The 19,845-nt window shown below is 53.0% G+C and overlaps 1 protein-coding gene across 1 annotated transcript in view; it reads left to right on the top strand.

Annotated features, from left to right (window-relative positions):
* The first annotated feature begins 2,208 nt into the window (after positions 1-2,208).
* Positions 2,209-19,845, top strand: part of LOC144731159 (solute carrier family 23 member 1-like) — a 35,897-nt gene continuing 18,260 nt past the window's right edge. The window contains exons 1-4 of the mRNA XM_078612124.1: positions 2,209-2,286; positions 4,605-4,682; positions 6,868-7,034; positions 12,944-13,034. Coding sequence (XP_078468250.1) covers positions 2,209-2,286; positions 4,605-4,682; positions 6,868-7,034; positions 12,944-13,034 — 414 coding nt within the window. The remainder of the gene's footprint in view (positions 2,287-4,604; positions 4,683-6,867; positions 7,035-12,943; positions 13,035-19,845) is intronic.

The following is a 19,845-nucleotide window of genomic DNA, read 5'->3' as shown; positions in this document are numbered from 1 at the left end:
CTTTACCCTAGATTTGAAGTTTTCGTGACTGCAGGGATCCATACTCTTTGGTTCTTTCGGTAAAGTCACGTAGGTATAAAAGAAAATGAATTAAATCACGAAGTTTCGGGCACAACACAAGCGTCCGCCATCAGGTGAGACCTGGAAGGTGGGCGGGGCGAAGGGCGGAGCCCGAGGTTCTTCGAGTGTTGGTGTCACGAAGATCCACGTCTGGGAGAAGAAGCCTCTAGCCACGCGGTCCGGGATAGCGAACCGTGTCTAGTTCTGCCGTAGCGTGGCGAGATGGGCATTCGAGACCCGAGTGTAGATCGTGTTAATGTGTTGCGTGTTAATGCGGAATAAATAGTGTTGCTCCCAAGATAACGTCTGCGACTCCACTTGTGCACTACACTACTGCCATCGCAGTCCCATCACATTGTCTCACTGCTGTTATTATTTACTAATACTTGTTTATTCATAATTATGTTATGTGAGCTGCCATCAAAGTACCCCCCCCTCACCACCACCACCCCCGCCCCCTCCACAGGGGGTCACGCGCTCGCTCCCACGAGACAGAGGGAGACACACGGAGACACAACGAGTCACACGGCGACACGCGGAGACCTGACGAGACAGGCACTTGGAGACACGACGAGAGGGGCACGTGGAGACACGCGCAGACTCAACGAGACAGACACTTAGAGACACGACGAGAGGGACACGTGGAAACACGCGCAGACTCAACGAGACAGACACGCAGAGACTCAACGAGAGGGACACGTGGAGACTCGACGAGAGGAACACGTGGAGACACGCGGAGACACGACGAGAGGGACACGTGGAGACACGACCAGAGGGACACGTGGAGACGCGGAGACTTGACGAGACAGACACTTGGAGACACGACGAGAGGGACACGTGGAGACACGACGAGAGGGACACGTGGATACACGCATAGACTCACAGGTGGAGACACGCGGAAACTTGAGACCCCTGGAGACTCAACGACACAGACACGTGGAGATTCAAACGGGGCGCACGGAGCACAGACACACCGAGAGACACGTGGACACGCTCACAAAAGAGAGACATACTGAGACAGGTTCAAGCCGAGACACAGACGCACGGGAGACACCACCGAGACATCCCCGCTTATATACATTTAGACACGTAGGGACAGACACACGTAGGGACAGACACGAAGACAAGGAGTCGCAAAAAAGTTCTGGATAATAACACGTACAGAGACACAGGCAGACGGGCAGACTTAGACATATCGAGATATCGACAGAGAAGGAGACGTAAAACAATGGCACACATAGAGTGATACGTAAGAGACCCAAGCAGACAGACACGCGGAGACACTAAGACATATTGAGACTCACAGAGGCAGAAAGAGAGAGAGAGACACACACACTCAGCCACGCTGAAATGAACACGGGTAGACACGCCGAGACACAGTGACACACACTGGGACACGCGCAGACACGGGGAGTTCACACAGAGACACGGCGGGAGGGACACACAGAGACTCAACGAGACGCTGAGACAGAGAGACACGTGGAGACACGCAGAGTTCACACAGAGACACGGCGAGAGGGACACACAGAGACTCAACGAGACGCTGAGACAGAGAGACACGCGCAGACACGGGGAGTTCACACAGAGACACGGCGGGAGGGACACACAGAGACTCAACGAGACGCTGAGACAGAGAGACACGCGCAGACACGCGGAGTTCACACAGAGACACGGCGGGAGGGACACACAGAGACTGAACGAGACGCTGAGACAGAGAGACACGTGGAGACACGCAGAGTTCACACAGAGACACGGCGGGAGGGACACACAGAGACTCAACGAGACGCTGAGACAGAGAGACACGCGCAGACACGGGGAGTTCACACAGAGACACGGCGGGAGGGACACACAGAGACTCAACGAGACGCTGAGACAGAGAGACACGCGCAGACACGCGGAGTTCACACAGAGACACGGCGGGAGGGACACACAGAGACTGAACGAGACGCTGAGACAGAGAGACACGTGGAGACACGCAGAGTTCACACAGAGACACGGCGGGAGGGACACACAGAGACTCAACGAGACGCTGAGACAGAGAGACACGCGCAGACACGCGGATTTCACACAGAGACACGGCGGGAGGGACACACAGAGACTGAACGAGACGCTGAGACAGAGAGACACGTGGAGACACGCGGAGACACGATGCCGAGTGTCCCGGGAAGAGTCGGAGACCGCCAGCACCCTGCGCTAAAGCTTCCCTCCGTCAACAGCCCTCCCTTGGTGAGTACTTGGGATCAGGGACCTGGCATCTGGGAACCTAGCACCTGGGACCAGGAACCTGGCATCTGAGACCAGGAACCTGGGACCACGACCCTGAGATCAGGCACCAGGGACCTGGGACCAGGGATCTGAGACCAGGAATCTGAGACCAGGGATCTGAGACCAGGAACCTGAGATCAGGAACTAGGGACCTGGGACCAGGGACCTGGGACCAGGGATCTGAGACCAGGGATCTGAGACCAAGAACCTGAGATCAGGAACCTGAGATCAGGAACCTGGGACCACGAACCTGAGATCAGGAACCAGGGACCTGGGAGCAGGGATCTGAGACCAGGGATCTGAGACCAGGAACCTGAGATCAGGAACCAGGGATCTGAGACCAGGGATCTGAGACCAAGAACCTGGAACCAGGGATCTGAGACCAGGAACCTGAGACCAGGAACCTGGGACCAGGGATCTGAGACCAGGGATCTGAGACCAGGAACCTGAGATCAGGAACCTGAGATCTGAGACGAAGAACCTGGGACCAGGGATCTGAGACCAGGGATCTGAGACCAGGAACCTGAGATCAGGAACCTGATATCAGGAACTAGGGACCTGGGACCAGGGATCTGAGACCAGGGATCTGGGACCCGGAACAGATATCTGAAACCAGGGACCTGGAACCAGGGACCTGGAACCATGAACCAGGGCCCTAAGATCATAGATTTATCGGTGCAAATGTATTGGCAACTGTGCTGCGCTGTGCATCTGTGTGTATACTTGTGTGTGTGTGTGTATCGGTTCGCGTGTGAAGTGGGGAGCGGTAGTGTAGCGGTTAGCGCGCTGCGCTACGAACCTGGCCACCCCAGTTCGATTTCCGCTCATCGCCACTTCGGAGACAAAGGCGGCCAGGCGTGGTGCTGGCCACACACCCCCTCGTGTGCCGTGCCGGCCTTCATAGCTGCTCGCTAACAGCACTTGCCCCTACAGTCTGTTAAGGCTATACGGGGGATTTTTATCTTTGTGTGTGCCTGTGTGACCATCGTGAGAGGAGCGGTGGTGCAGCGGTTGTTAGCGGGGACTGCGCTACGAACGCGGCGTCCCGAGTTCGATTCCCGTTCACGGCCACCAACACCAATCACGATTATTTAAAATTGCTATGTTATGTAAATAAAAAACAATTTGCTAAACCTTGGCCACAATATCAGGACTTGTCTTCATATAAATCAATGCATAGATTTCTGTTCATATGATTGTGGTTATGGTTGTAATTTATTAATCCCTAATCTCTGCCATTACATACAATGAAACCAGAAATGGTAAAAAAGTAAAAACAGGGAAATGTAATACAATACACTACTAGACATTATTGTAAAACATAAATAAAAAGTGCATCCCATGTGTTAGTGATTTTTTTTTTATATTTTAGGCAGGAAATTAGTTTTCAAATGTAGATATTTTTCTGGGTTGGGACCCCCAGACACCCTGGAAGATTTGGTCCCCCCAATGTTGACTCCATGGCTACGGCCTTGCCTGTGTATATATACCTGTGCTTGTACCTTCGTGGCTGGGAATGCGGGCTACATGACCCAGCCACCGCATGCCCAAGCAGCTTCTGTTTGGCCGGATAGAGGGGAGCTTAACGGGCGCGGCACGGGCTAGAGGAGAGATGGAGTGATGTGGTACAGGAGGATGTGGAGCTGAGTGGACTTGCCTATGACTGGTACCAGCGGTGTCAAGACCGGCCTCTGTGGAGGAGGCTCGTGAAGGACGCTGCTGCTGCTACTGGGCAGTTGGTGGCAGTCGCCCTCCAACAACAACGGAGGGCGGAGGAGTGACGCTCACAACAACGAGCGGAGCGCCGGGCGGCTAAAACTCAGCGAGTTGGCACAGCAGAGTACACGGCTGGTGCATCTGCCAGTCAGCCAACCCCACGGCACCTGGGCCTGTCCCGTGACCCTCCTGCCAGCGAGTCTTAGACACCTGACGTGGCGTCAAAGTGCACCTAGCCTGGCACCAGTGCCGTGGTAACGTCACCACCGCTTAATGGCGAACGGCGGCGGCTGTTGTTGTAACAGTGAGATTCTCACTCGCGGCCAACACCGGCGACGATTATCTCAACCGGTCCTGGGCCTCCTCCCCTAGGTCGACTCAGCCTCAAACTAGTACCTGGTGCGGTGTGTAAACATCGCCACTGGGGAGACAAAGGCGGTCTGGCGAGGTGTTGGCCACCCACCCCCTCGTGTGCTGTGCCGGCCTTTATAGGTGCTCGCTAACAGCACTTGCCCCAACAGTCTGTCACAGGCTACACGGGGGATCTTTGTCTTTGTGCCCAGGTCACCCCCTCGTCCACGCTCGCCTACTCCATCCTGGACTCGCCTCCATGGCCTCTCTGCCTGCTCCTTGGCCTACAGGTGCGACTACGCAGCACCTCCTCACCCACCTCCTCACCCACCTCCTCACCCACCTCCTCACCCACCTCCTCACCCACCTCCTCACCCACCTCCTCATCCACCACTCATCCACCTCCTCACCCACCTCCTCATCCACCACTCATCCACCTCCTCATCCACCACTCATCCACCTCCTCATCCACCACTCATCCACCTCCTCACCCACCTCCTCACCCACCTCCTCATCCACCACTCATCCACCTCCTCACCCACCTCCTCATCCACCACTCATCCACCTCCTCATCCACCACTCATCCACCTCCTCATCCACCACTCATCCACCTCCTCATCCACCACTCATCCACCTCCTCATCCACCACTCATCCACCTCCTCATCCACCTCCTCATCCACCACTCATCCACCTCCTCACCCACCTCCTCACCCACCTCCTCACCCACCTCCTCATCCACCTCCTCATCCACCTCCTCATCCACCACTCATCCACCTCCTCACCCACCTCCTCATCCACCACTCATCCACCTCCTCATCCACCACTCATCCACCTCCTCATCCACCACTCATCCACCTCCTCACCCACCTCCTCACCCACCTCCTCATCCACCACTCATCCACCTCCTCACCCACCTCCTCATCCACCACTCATCCACCTCCTCATCCACCACTCATCCACCTCCTCATCCACCACTCATCCACCTCCTCACCCACCTCCTCACCCACCTCCTCATCCACCACTCATCCACCTCCTCATCCACCACTCATCCACCTCCTCATCCACCTCCTCATCCACCACTCATCCACCTCCTCATCCACCACTCATCCACCTCCTCATGGTTCCAGCCATCTTCATCATAACTGCAACCATCACCTCATCTACCTCCTCATGGTTCCAGCCATCTTTACCATAACTGCAACCATCACCTCATCCACCTCCTCATGGCACAGCCATCTTCATCATAACTGCAACCATCACCTCATCCACCTCCTCATGGTTCCAGCCATCTTCATCATAACTGCAACCATCACCTCATCTACCTCCTCATGGTTCCAGCCATCTTTACCATACCTGCAACCATCACCTCCTCATGGCTCCAGCCATCTTCATCATAACTGCAACCATCACCTCATCCACCTCTTCATGGTTCCCGCCATCTTCATCATAACTGCAACCATCACCCCATCCACCTCCTCATGGCACCAGTGCCCAACCTCCCTCAAGGTTAAACACTACCCCTCATCACCAAATATCATCATCAGCGGCGGCAGCAGAAGCCATGATCAATCCACTGCTGGATGAAGGGCCTCCAACCCCCAAGCTGTCGCCATCTCTCCGGGGCACACGATGGAGTGATCCACCTTCGGCCTACACACAGGCTCCATGTCCGCTGCGGACGTCTCCTCGGGCACGTTCACCTCCGATTGGCAAAAATTACACAAATAACCGGAACCCACAAGTCTAAACCTAGCACCAATGTTAACCCCGACCCGAACCCCCTATCCCTGGCAATAACCTTTGAACCCTGATCCCTAACCCTACCCAAGCTATTATCAAATATTTAGCCTTCAGATTTTACTATTCAATATTTAGGGTTTGATATACACTGCTATTTAATATTTCTAACCCAGATTGAGATTAGTCAAAATTTGCTGTACTGCCTTCTGGCAGAGCCAGACACCCACGGGAAGGGAGTTTCACAACACCACCAACCCTTGCTGCTGCCTCCACAGCGCTGGATCACTGCAGGCAGCCACGTGCAGCAGCGTAGACACGAACATCGCTGTCATCACCACCACCGTCACCACCGCCATCACCACTGCCACTATTGTCACTACTACCATCACCACCACTGCCACCGTCACCACCACTACTACCACTGCTACCAACGCCACCACCACCATCGTCACCACCACCACCATTGTGACCACCGCCACCACCACCACCACTACTAACACCGCCATCACCACCACCATTGTCACCACTACCATCACCACTGCTGCCACCATCACCGTGACCACCACTACTACCACCGGCATCACCACCACCATTGTCACCACCGCCACAACTACCACCGCCATCGCCACCGCCCGGCAAAATTCTACCAAACCCCTAACCGTGACTCTGCCCCCCCGCCCCCCTTGTCCCCGCTCCCCCCCCTACCCGCGCCACCACCACGTGACGGGGGGCAGCATTGCGTGACGGCCATGGGGGGCCTCGTGGCCATCCCGCTGCTGCTGTCGCGCTTCCTCTGCGTCCCGCCCGGGCAGCCGGGCGACGAGGTGCGCAGCCACCTCGTCAGCACCATCCTCTTCGTGTCCGGGATGTGCACTCTGCTGCAGGCCACCGTCGGGATCAGGTGAGGAGAGGGGGGGGGTGGCGAGGGCGGTGCGGGGGGGGGTAAAGGTCTGGTGAGGGGTTGAGGGTCAAGTTAGGAGGTGGGTGTCAGGTGAGGGGGTCAGGGGTCAGGTGAGGGGGTGCGGATGGGTGTCGGGTGAGAGGGTGAGATTCAGTTTAGGGGGTGAGGGTCAGGTGAGAGTCAGGTACGGGGGTGAGCGTAAGATGAGGTGGGTGTCAGGTGAGGGGGTAGGGGTGAGGGTAAGGTAAAAGCGGTTTCACATGGTATGACCGTTAGAGATGATTTGGGAAGGCCTTCATCGAGCACTGGATAGATCCTGGCTTATGCCTTTTTAAAGACATTTTACTCACCGCAGAGAACTGTAGTGAGGCAACCGCACTCTATGATAGCTGGCGCCAAACTGTGCCACACGCCCTCCCGCATGGCCTTCTGGAAGCCTTGGTACTGGTAAAGTAATTGTATTACATTTTTCCGGCTTCGTTTCGATGACGTACACGTACGTCATCAGAACCGAATCGGAAGAAAAACTGATGACGTAAAACTGCAATGATTTTAAATTAGACGTTTAGATATACATTCGCTTGTTATGTACGTGCGTGCGTTGAACTTTCTTTAGCGCGTACGTAGCCAACCGTGCGAATCGGAGGTGCGGGGGAAGAATGACAAACTAAGCACAGGTGGATGTGAGAGGTGGTTTTGAGGGACGAAGGTCGGTGATGGATATTCATATTCTTAGGTTTTTTCGGTAAAGTCACGTAGGTAAAAATTAAATGTAAATTAATAAAAGTAAAATAAATAAAATAAAAAGAACAATCGCGACGTTTCGGAGGCAACGCAAGCTTCCATCTTCAGGTGGAACCGTCACAGCACGACAGCTGTATCAAGTAAATGAGAAAAAAAATGTTTCTTTTATTTATTTTACTTTTATTAATTTTAATTTTTACCTATGTGACTTTACCGAAAAAACCTAAGAATATGAATCCTTGCAGTCACGAAAGCTTCAAATCTAGAGTCGGTGATGGATTCGAGAGAGGTGTTTGTTTGTGGCGATGGATGTGATGGATGCGATGGACGCGATGGACATGATGGATGCGATGGATGCGATGGATGTGATGGACTGGTGGACCAGAGTGATGGTGGCCGGCAATCAGTCTCAAGTCCTGGTTGGTGGGGGAGGGGTTAACTCAACCCATCATCCCTGCCTCCAGGGTCGACAAAATAGACATCACTTTGTGGGGAAGGTCAACAGGCTCACCCCCCGCCATAGGAATGTCGAATTGTAATCACTGGCTGCAGGGCTGTTAACGGAAAACAAGCACCGCGTCACCGCTCGTTTGAGATGTTTGATTGGACGGTTGTGATGGATGAGAGGGATAGATGGATGAGAGGGATGAGCAGGTGTTCGTGATGGAAGAGAGGGATGAGTGGATGGTAGTGATGGATGGATGGTGGTGATGGATGAATGGATGGTAGTGATGGATGGATGGTGGTGATGGATGAATGGATGGTAGTGATGGATGCGAGGGATGAATGGATGGTAGTGATGGATGCGTGGGATGAGTGGATGGTAGTGATGGATGGATGGTGGTGATGGATGAGTGGATGGTAGTGATGGATGGATGGTGGTGATGGATGAGTGGATGGTAGTGATGGATGGATGGTGATGGATGAATGGATGGTAGTGATGGATGCGAGGGATGAATGGATGGTAGTGATGGATGCGTGGGATGAGTGGATGGTAGTGATGGATGGATGGTGGTGATGGATGAGTGGATGGTAGTGATGGATGGATGGTGGTGATGGATGAGTGGATGGTAGTGATAGATGGATGGTGGTGATGGATGAGTGGATGGTAGTGATGGATGCATGGGATGAGTGGATGGTAGTGATGGATGGATGGTGGTGATGGATGAGTGGATGGTAGTGATGGATGGATGGTGGTGATGGATGAGTGGATGGTAGTGATGGATGCGAGGGATGAGTAGATGGTCGTGATGGATAGATGGTGGTGATGGATGAGTGGATGGTAGTGATGGATGAGTGGATGGTAGTGATGGATGGATGGTGGTGATGGATGAGTGGATGGTAGTGATGGATGCGAGGGATGAGCGGATGGTACGGGTCGATCCACCCCATGCCGTGCCGGTTGTCAGCTAGCGAGGGGGTGGGATCGTCTCGTGTCTCTCCCCCGCACCCCACACGCTCCTTTTGACGGCGCTCCAACCGCATCTCTAAACGCGGTTCCTCGTGCAGCGGTGCCCCAGGGCGGTGCCAAATCCGGTGCTGCGGTCTCACGTCCTCCTCCGCCCCTCCCCCCCCTCTTGATTGCTTTGGAATGTGGACAATGACACGCATGCCCTGCCCTCTGCTTACGCCTAGAAGCCTCGGCGGGCCTCAAGGACATCACTCTGTTGCGAGCAGGAGGGACGTGGCTACGTCGGTTCCTTCAGTCACGAATTCTATCCATGAGCCGGCACCAAAACCTCACCCCTCTCCCCGCCCCACCCCATCCCAAGCTCTGCTGTCCTCTGTATATGACGGTAGTTTTCATCGAAATAATAACGAGTGTTTTTACGTGAAGGATGAAACCAGAGCGACCCAGAGGAAAGCCAGAGAGGCAAACACCGTTTCCCGTGCAGATGGAACAGATGGGAGTCCACACTGTGCTGCACTGCCCTCTCCTGGCGAGCCAGGGGGTATGGCTCCGAATAAAATAAAATAAACTCATTCCGGGGTTCGGGCTTGAACCACCGATCCCCTCGGTCAACAGGCGGGATGACGCGCTGCCGGTGATGCCACGGAGGCCGCGAGAAGGTTCTCACCTGCTGAGAACATGGTGGCGTAATGGAACGCGACGCTCCCAAGGTGGATTCAGAAGCTGGGCGGCAGATGGTGCACCGCAATAATTGCACACGCGGGGCAGGGACGGTGGCGTTGTTTAACGTCCGTCGGTACGTGTGTGCACAGACAGATGTTGATGGCGCTTTGGGTGGCCGATGTGCACCAGGGGCGCCCGCCCCAAAAATAAATAAATGGACTTGACTCGACAGCATGGTGGAATACAGCTGGCTTCGTCAGCAATCAGGCAGCGCAGAGGTCACAGCCCGCGATCGTGACCATGACATTGAAGAAGCGTAGCGGAAGGCCGTTGACACACACGTGGCCGCGTCACGAGAGACCGCGGCCGAGTTATTCTCGAATCCACCGCAGGGCTTCTGCGGTTAACGCGTTCCTGCCGCAGTGCCGGTACACAGAGACATAATCAACGCCACCATCGTGAACAATAATAATAATAACGCCAGCGTCACCCAAGAAATTATCGGGCGTGTCGGGATAGGTCAGGTCACGTCCCTGACTTCACAACATTCAGAAGGACACGCACAAGTCAGTCATTCTCGTGATTTCAGATTATATTTGTAACTTTTATTTTTAACTTTTATTCCCACAAATTATAATCGAGTTTGGGATGCTTTCCCGGTAGTGTGAGTCTATATTGGTGTCAATGTAAGTCTACGGGTCTCTCTGTAATTCTGTGAGTCTATATAAGTCCGTGAGTCGCAATGTAAGTCTACCGGTCTCCCGATGCGAGCTTATGGCTCGCTATGCCTATGGGTCTCTATGCCTATAGGTTTTTACGCCTATAGGTTTTTATGCCTATGGGTCTCTCTGCCTATAGGTTTATATGCCTATAGGTTTCTATGCCTATGGCTCTCTATGCCTATAGGTTTCTATGCCTATAGGTTTATATGCTTATAGGTTTCTATGCCTATGGGTCTCTCTGATTATAGGTTTATATGCCTATGGGTCTCTATGCCTATGGGTCTCTATGGCTATGGGTCTCTATGGCTATGGGTCTCTATGGCTATGGCTCTCTGTGGCTATGGGTCTCTATGGCTATGGGTCTCTATGGCTATGGGTCTCTATGGCTATGGCTCTCTGTGCCTATGGGTCTCTATGGCTATGGGTCTCTATGCCTATGGCTCTCTGTGGCTATGGGTCTCTATGGCTATGGGTCTCTATGGCTATGGGTCTCTATGCCTATGGGTCTCTATGGCTATGGGTCTCTATGCCTATGGGTCTCTATGCCTATGGGTCTCTATGGCTATGGGTCTCTATGTCTATGGGTCTCTATGCCTATGGGTCTCTATGCCTATGGGTCTCTATGCCTATGGGTCTCTATGTAAGGTACCCATGACAAGGCTGGGCCACCACCTCAGTGAACGAGCGTGTAATCGTGTGGGCGGCTGCTAAAACTCGGACTGGAGCCCCCAAGGTCTCAGCGGTGCAGGATCCGCGTCCGGGTCTCCTCCACCTTTGTACTCAGGCCATAATTATATCCTCTTTACAGACCCTGAAACGACACGGCCATTATGATCCCCTTTGGCTATGCTAACCCTCCCCCTCCTGTTGATCCCATGCCTGGGGGCCCATGAATGGCTCCTCTGTGCAGCAGGGGTCTCAGCCATTGCCGAGGGGGGGGGGAGATTAAGACCCCACGTGATGGTGGTGGGGGGGGGGGTCTGGGGTACATGGCCATGGGAGTTGAATCATCTGTAGCTGTAGGATTATTGTCAACAGCGTGTGTATGTGTGTGTTTATGTGTGTGTATGTGTGTGTATGTGCGTGTGTGGGGGAGCGGTAGTGTAGCGTTTAGAGCGCTGCGCTACGAACCTGGTGACCCGAGTTCGATTCCCGCTCACGGCCAACACCGGTGACGATGATTTGAACCGGTCCTGGTCCTCCCCTAGGTCGACTCAGCCTCAAATGAGTACCTGGTGCGTTGTGTAAAATATTCTAAGGAATCTCAGAAGTTGTTCTGTGATATCCTCTTCAGCGCGCCAATTCAGTAACATCTGGGGGTGTTGTGGGGAGGGGGGTGGTACCGATCGCACAACCACGATTCATTTGTGGAGTATGAAAAAATACTTTAAATTAAACAATCAAGTCTTTATTGTAATAATAAGACGTTTTGATACGTAATATAAATTACGTAAATTACGTATCAAAACGTCTCCGAGCACAGTTTGTTAGCCCGGGGGCAAAGCAAAATAACAAGCGGAGCCATTTTTTAAATCGAATTTCGGCAAAAAAAAAAGAAAACTCACGATCTCAGGAGCCACAACGCGTCATGGTGACGACGAGGCGGCAGTCCGTGATGAAGGACGTCGTGATGCGGGCCTTCATCACTGACCACCATCTCGTCGTCACCACGGGGTGGCGGTCCGCGATGAAGGACGTCGTGAAGCGGGGCCTTCACCACGGACCGCCGTCTCGTCGTCACCACGAGGCGGCGGTCCGTGATGAAGGACGTCGTGACGCGGGGCTTCATCACGACCGCCGTCTCGTCGTCACCACGAGACGGCGGTCCGTCATGAAGGCCCGCTTCGTCCTCACCACGATGAAGGACGTCGTGACGCGGGGCCCTCCAAGAGCAGCCGCGTGGCGTGCGCGAACGGAGGAGCAGCAGCTTGCCGAGCCCTGGCCCAGGGGACCTACGAACGGCAGCTTGTCCCTCTGTGGAAATCGTCTGGCCGCGGTCGGCGAATGTTTCGTAAACGTTGGTGAACGTTGGTGAACGTTGGGGAACGTTGGTGAACGTTGGTGAACGTTAGCTCAACGTTGGTGAACGTTGGCTGAACGCTGGTGAACGTTGGTGAACATTGGCGAACGTTCGGGGAACGTTAGCTCAACGTTGGTAAACGTTGGTAATCGTTGTCGAACGTTGGCTGAACGTTGGCGAACGTTCGTAATCGTTGGTGAACGTTGGTGAACGTTGGTGAACGTTGCCAAACGTTGGCGAACGTGGCTGAACGTTCGCAAAAGTCGATAAACGTTACCGAGCGGCAGCTAACGTCGCGTGATGCCCTCCTCCGCCGCTGCCCCCCCCCCCCCCCCCCCACCTTGTGCAGGCTGCCCATCGTGCAGGGTGGCACCTTCACGTTCCTGGTGCCCAGCGTCGCGCTGCTCTCCCTGCCCGAGTGGCGCTGCGAGGAGGCGGGGGCCGAGGGGGGGGGGGGCGGCCCCCCCCGCCGGGTGGGGGGGGGTGGCCCCCCCCGGGACTCAACCACACAGCGGCGTCCGCCACCGCCATCTCCTGGCAAGCTCGAATCTGCGAGGTTGGTGAACGTCATCGTCGTGATCAGCTCGTCATCGCTGCCGTGATCGCTGTCGTGGTGGTCTCACGGCCGTTGCCATGATCGTCGTCGTCGTTGTAATCCTCTCATAATCGTTACCATCATTATCTTCATCGTCGTCGTTGTAATCGTCTCATAATCGTTACCATCATCATCATCTTCTTCGTCGTCGTCATAATCATCTCATGATCGTTAACATCATCATCTTCATCGTCGTCGTCATAATCATCTCATGATCGTTAACATCATCATCGTCGTCGTCATAATCTCATGATCGTTACCATCTTCATCGTCGTCGTCGTCATAATCATCTCATGATCGTTACCATCATTATCTTCATCGTCGTCGTCGTCATAATCATCTCATGATCGTTACCATCATTATCTGCATCGTCGTCGTCATAATCTCATGATCGTTACCATCATCTTCATCGTCGTCGTCATATTCTCATGATCGTTACCATCATCATCTTCATCGTCGTCGTCGTCATAATCATCTCATGATCGTTACCATCATTATCTTCATCGTCGTCGTCATAATCTCATGATCGTTACCATCATCTTCATCGTCGTCGTCATATTCTCATGATCGTTACCATCATCATCTTCATCGTCGTCATAATCATCTCATGATCGTTACCATCATCATCTTCATCGTCGTCGTCATAATCATCTCATGATCGTTACCATCTTCATCGTCGTCGTCATAATCTCATGATCGTTACCATCATCATCTTCATCGTCGTCGTCACAATCATCTCATGATCGTTACCATCATCATCTTCATCGTCATCGTCACAATCATCTCATGATCGTTACCATCATCATCTTCATCGTCGTCGTCACAATCATCTCATGATTGTTACCATCATCATCTTCATCGTCGTCGTCATAATCATCTCACGATCGTTACCATCATCTTCATCGTCGTCATAATCATCTCATGATCGTTACCATCATCATCTTCATCGTCGTCGTCATAATCATCTCATGATCGTTACCATCGTCATCATCTTCATCGTCGTCATAATCATCTCATGATCGTTACCATCATCATCTTCATCGTCGTCGTCATAATCATCTCACGATCGTTACCATCATCATCTTCATCGTCGTCATAATCATCTCATGATCGTTACCATCATCATCTTCATCGTCGTCGTCATAATCATCTCATGATCGTTACCATCATCTTCATCGTCGTCGTCATAATCATCTCATGATCGTTACCATCATCATCTTCATCGTCGTCGTCATAATCATTTCATGATCGTTACCATCATCATCTTCATCGTCGTCGTCATAATCATTTCATGATCGTTACCAGCATCTTCATCATCATCATCTTCATCGTCATCGTCATAATCATCTCATGATCGTTACCATCATCATCTTCATCGTCGTCGTCATAATCATCTCATGATCGTTACCATCATCATCTTCATCGTCATAATCATCTCATGATCGTTACCATCATCATCTTCATCGTCATAATCATCTCATGATCGTTACCATCATCATCGTCATCGTCATAATCATCTCATGATCGTTAACCATGATCGTCTAGATCAGGGGTCCTCAAACTACGGCCCGCGGGCCACATGCGGCCCGCCGAGGACATTTATCCGGCCCATGGTCACTAATTGGGCTGCGCTTGTGAGCACTAATTGGGCTGCGCTGGTGAGCACTAATTGGGCTGCGCTGGAGAGCACTCATTGGGCTGCGGTGGTGGGCACTGATTGGGCTGCGGTGGCGAGCACTGATTTGGCTGCGCTGGTGAGCACTGATTGAGCTGCGGCGGTGGGCACTGATTGAGCTGCGGCTGTGGGCACTCATTGGGCTGCGCTGGTGAATGGTTCAATGGGCCAATTGACTGGACTTGCCCCCCAGGCCTAAGGCTGCCAGCCCTCCCCTGGCTGCGCTTGACTGGCTCAACCCTCCCTCAGCTCCCTCACTTGCCCCTCGGCTCCACTCCCAGTGATATTCCTGTGTGCTGGGGATGTACTGCGATCTGTGAACAAAACTGCAGGTGTAATTAACGTTTTAATGGCACCGGCACCAGTGTGAGCCTGGGGTAAAAGCGGAGTTCCCTCAGTCAGACTGCATTGATGGGCAGTGCAGTCTGTATGTCTCTGTGTGGGCAAAGTTATTGCTGGTATATTGTTTTTGTAGCGCTGTATATATATTGGTATTTTACTAATAGAAATTTTGACTCCCTAGGAAACTGATGTCAAGAAAGAGAAAAATTGACTCGGAGTGTAGGATATTCAAAGAAAAGTGGACTTATGATTACTTTTTCATGCAGTACAAGGGAAGAGCTGTGTGTCTGATATGCCAGAATATAGTGTCTGTGTTTGCCAGAATATAGTGTCTGTGTTCAAAGAATACAATTTACGTCGACACTATGAAAGTCAACATAAAGATAAATATGATTGTTTGGTCGGAGAAGTGAGAAAAGATAAAATATTAAAACTGAAAAATACATTAACAACTCAGCAAAATACTTTTGTGAAGCAGAAGCAGCTAAATATTTCATCACTGCGAGCAAGTTTTCAAGTTGCCAAGCTAATAGTGTGCACTGGCAGACCATTCGTGGAGGGAGAATTTGTTAAAGAATGCCTTCTTTCTGTTGCCAAAGAGATGTGTCCAGAGAAGGCCGATTTATTTAGCACAGTGAGTCTTTCAGGACCTACAATTACACGGAGGATTGAAGAAATGGGAGACAAATTGCATCAGCATTTGCAAAACTCCACAAAAAAACTTTCCTATTTTTCTTTGGCACTCGACGAAAGCAATGATGTTCGTGATTCTGCACAACTTCTAATTTTTATCCGTGGGACGAATGACTATTTCGAAGTCACAGAAGAGCTTGCTGCACTGCAAAGCATCAAAGGAACAACTACAGGAGAGGATATCTATGAAAAGGTTTGCCAAACTGTGAATGGTTTGGAGCTGAATTGGGCTAAACTAGCCAGTGTGACAACTGATGGTGCTCCTAGCATGGTGGGGTCTAAGAAAGGAGTAATTGCTCGCATTAACCAAGAGATGGACAAACATAACCATTCTCATCCAATAGCCATACACTGCCTCATCCACCAACAAGCGCTGTGTAGTAAATCACTGAAGTGGAACTCTGTTATGAAAATTGTGGTATCTTGTGTTAACTTCATTAGAGCTCATGCACTAAACCACAGACAATTTCAGGAATTTCTGTCTGAACTAAATGTTGACTATGAAGATGTTCTGTACCACACAGAAGTCCGTTGGCTGAGTCGAGGGAGAGTTTTGAAACGTTTCTATGACTTACTTCCACAGATTACAGCTTTTCTGCTTTCAAAAAACAAAGTAGTACCAGAGCTCAATGATGCAGAATGGAAATGGCACCTTGCCTTTCTGACAGATGTAACAGAGCTACTCAACAGTTTCAATGTGCAACTTCAAGGAAAGGGGAAGCTCCTCTGTGATATGCAATCACATGTCAAAGCATTTGAAGTAAAATTAGGCCTCTTCATCAAACAAGTTAAGGAGGAAAACTTCTGCCATCTCCCCACAACTCAAAATCTGTTAGCGGAAAAACCATTGGTTGCAATTCCCAAACAAAACATGTGTGGATTCACTGAAAAAATTGCAAAAGGAGTTCCAATTTAGATTTAAAGAGCTTCATCTCCATGAACAGGACATACAGCTTTTCCGTAACCCATTTTCTATTGACATTGAAAATGTGGATACAATTTACCAAATGGAACTGGCTGAACTGCAGAATTGTGACTCTCTGAAAGACGCTTTCAAGTCAAGCAGCCTTCATCATTTCTATGCATCTCTCCCCTCTGAGACATATCCTCATCTCAGGAACCATGCACTCAAAATGGCAACCATCTTTGGCAGCACTTATGTCTGTGAACAGACTTTTTCCAGAATGAAACATTTGAAATCTCCAACCAGATCTAGACTAACGGATGCACACTTGCATCACTTGTTACGACTAGCAGTGACAAATATGGAACCGGACATTGACCATCTCATTAGCCAAAAGCAGGCCCATAGTTCCCATTGAAATACTGGCAAGTTTGTTGATTTAACTTTACTTGTTCTTCATTTTAAATATTGTATTTGTTCCTGTTTTGTTTCTTCACTTCAAAATAAGATATATGCAGTGTGCATAGGAATTTGTTCATAGTTTTTTTTAACTATAGTCCGGCCCTCCAACGGTCTGAGGGACGGTGAACTGGCCCCCTGTTTAAAAAGTTTGAGGACCCCTGGTCTAGATCATCATAGGAAGTTTATCACTCTGCCTCTTTCCTCGCCCTCGCCATCTGCCATCCACTCACCTCTATCACTCTCTCCCTTCCCACGAATCTCTCATTCCCTCTCCCACTCTCTCCCTCTCTCGTCACCATGACTTGCCACCCTCGACTCCCCTGTCTCGCTCCATTGCTCACTCTGCCCCTTCCCCCCCTCTCTGCCCTGTCTCACCCTCTCCTCAATCTCCCTATCCACTCACCTCTCTCCTCCCTCTACCGCCCTCTCTCACCCCTCTACCGTCCTCTCTCACCCCTCTACCGCCCTCTCTCACCCCTCTACCGTCCTCTATCACCCCTCTACCGTCCTCTATCACCCCTCTACCGCCCTCTCTCACCCCTCTATCGTCCTCTCTCACCCCTCTACCGCCCTCTCTCACCCCTCTACCGCCCTCTCTCACCCCTCTACCGTCCTCTCTCACCCCTCTACCGCACTCTCTCACCCCTCTACCGTCCTCTCTCACCCCTCTACCGCCCTCTCTCACCCCTCTACCGCCCTCTCTCACCCCTCTACCGCCCTCTCTCACCCCTCTACCGCCCTCTCTCACCCCTCTACCGCACTCTCTCACCCCTCTACCGTCCTCTCTCACCCCTCTACCGCCCTCTCTCACCCCTCTACCGTCCTCTATCACCCCTCTACCGTCCTCTCTCACCCCTCTACCGCCCTCTCTCACCCCTCTACCGTCCTCTCTCACCCCTCTACCGCCCTCTCTCACCCCTCTACCGCCCTCTCTCACCCCTCTACCGCCCTCTCTCACCCCTCTACCGTCCTCTCTCACCCCTCTACCGCCCTCTCTCACCCCTCTACCGTCCTCTCTCACCCCTCTACCGCCCTCTCTCACCCCTCTACCGCCCTCTCTCACCCCTCTACCGTCCTCTCTCACCCCTCTACCGCCCTCTCTCACCCCTCTACCGCCCTCTCTCACCCCTCTACCGCCCTCTCTCACCCCTCTACCGCCCTCTCTCACCCCTCTACCGCCCTCTCTCACCCCTCTACCGCCCTCTGCTCCCCCCTCTACCGCCCTCTCTCACCCCTCTACCGCCCTCTCTCACCCCTCTACCGCCCTCTCTCACCCCTCTACCGTCCTCTCTCACCCCTCTACCGCCCTCTCTCACCCCTCTACCGTCCTCTCTCACCCCTCTACCGCCCTCTCTCACCCCTCTACCGCCCTCTCTCACCCCTCTACCGTCCTCTCTCACCCCTCTACCGCCCTCTCTCACCCCTCTACCGCCCTCTGCTCCCCCCTCTACCGCCCTCTCTCACCCCTCTACCGCCCTCTCTCACCCCTCTACCGCCCTCTCTCACCCCTCTACCGTCCTCTCTCACCCCTCTACCGCCCTCTCTCACCACTCTACCGCCCTCTCTCACCCCTCTACCGTCCTCTCTCACCCCTCTACCGCCCTCTCTCACCCCTCTACCGCCCTCTCTCACCCCTCTACCGTCCTCTCTCACCCCTCTACCGCCCTCTCTCACCCCTCTACCGCACTCTCTCACCCCTCTACCGTCCTCTCTCACCCCTCTACCGCCCTCTCTCACCCCTCTACCGTCCTCTATCACCACTCTACCGTCCTCTCTCACCCCTCTACCGCCCTCTCTCACCCCTCTACCGTCCTCTCTCACCCCTCTACCGTCCTCTCTCACCCCTCTACCGCCCTCTCTCACCCTCTACCGTCCTCTCTCACCCCTCTACCGCCCTCTCTCACCCCTCTACCGCCCTCTCTCACCCCTCTACCGTCCTCTCTCACCCCTCTACCGCCCTCTCTCACCCCTCTACCGCCCTCTGCTCCCCCCTCTACCGCCCTCTCTCACCCCTCTACCGCCCTCTCTCACCCCTCTACCGCCCTCTCTCACCCCTCTACCGTCCTCTCTCACCCCTCTACCGCCCTCTCTCACCCCTCTACCGCCCTCTCTCACCCCTCTACCGTCCTCTCTCACCCCTCTACCGCCCTCTCTCACCCCTCTACCGCCCTCTCTCACCCCTCTACCGTCCTCTCTCACCCCTCTACCGCCCTCTCTCACCCCTCTACCGCCCTCTCTCACCCCTCTACCGTCCTCTTTCACCCCTCTACCGCCCTCTCTCACCCCTCTATCGCCCTCTCTCACCCCTCTACCGTCCTCTCTCACCCCTCTACCGCCCTCTCTCACCCCTCTACCGCCCTCTCTCACCCCTCTACCGTCCTCTCTCACCCCTCTACCGCCCTCTCTCACCCCTCTACCGTCCTCTCTCACCCCTCTACCGCCCTCTCTCACCCCTCTACCGCCCTCTCTCACCCCTCTACCGCCCTCTCTCACCCCTCTACCGTCCTCTCTCACTCCTCTACCGCCCTCTCTCACCCCTCTACCGCCCTCTCTCACCCCTCTACCGCCCTCTCTCACCCC

Source organism: Lampetra planeri, chromosome 38, assembly GCF_965212315.1.
Source record: "Lampetra planeri chromosome 38, kcLamPlan1.2.h2, whole genome shotgun sequence".
NCBI classification, from domain to species: Eukaryota; Metazoa; Chordata; class Hyperoartia; order Petromyzontiformes; family Petromyzontidae; genus Lampetra; species Lampetra planeri.
Note: the sequence above shows the minus strand (reverse complement) of the source record. Positions and strands in the feature narration are given on the sequence as shown.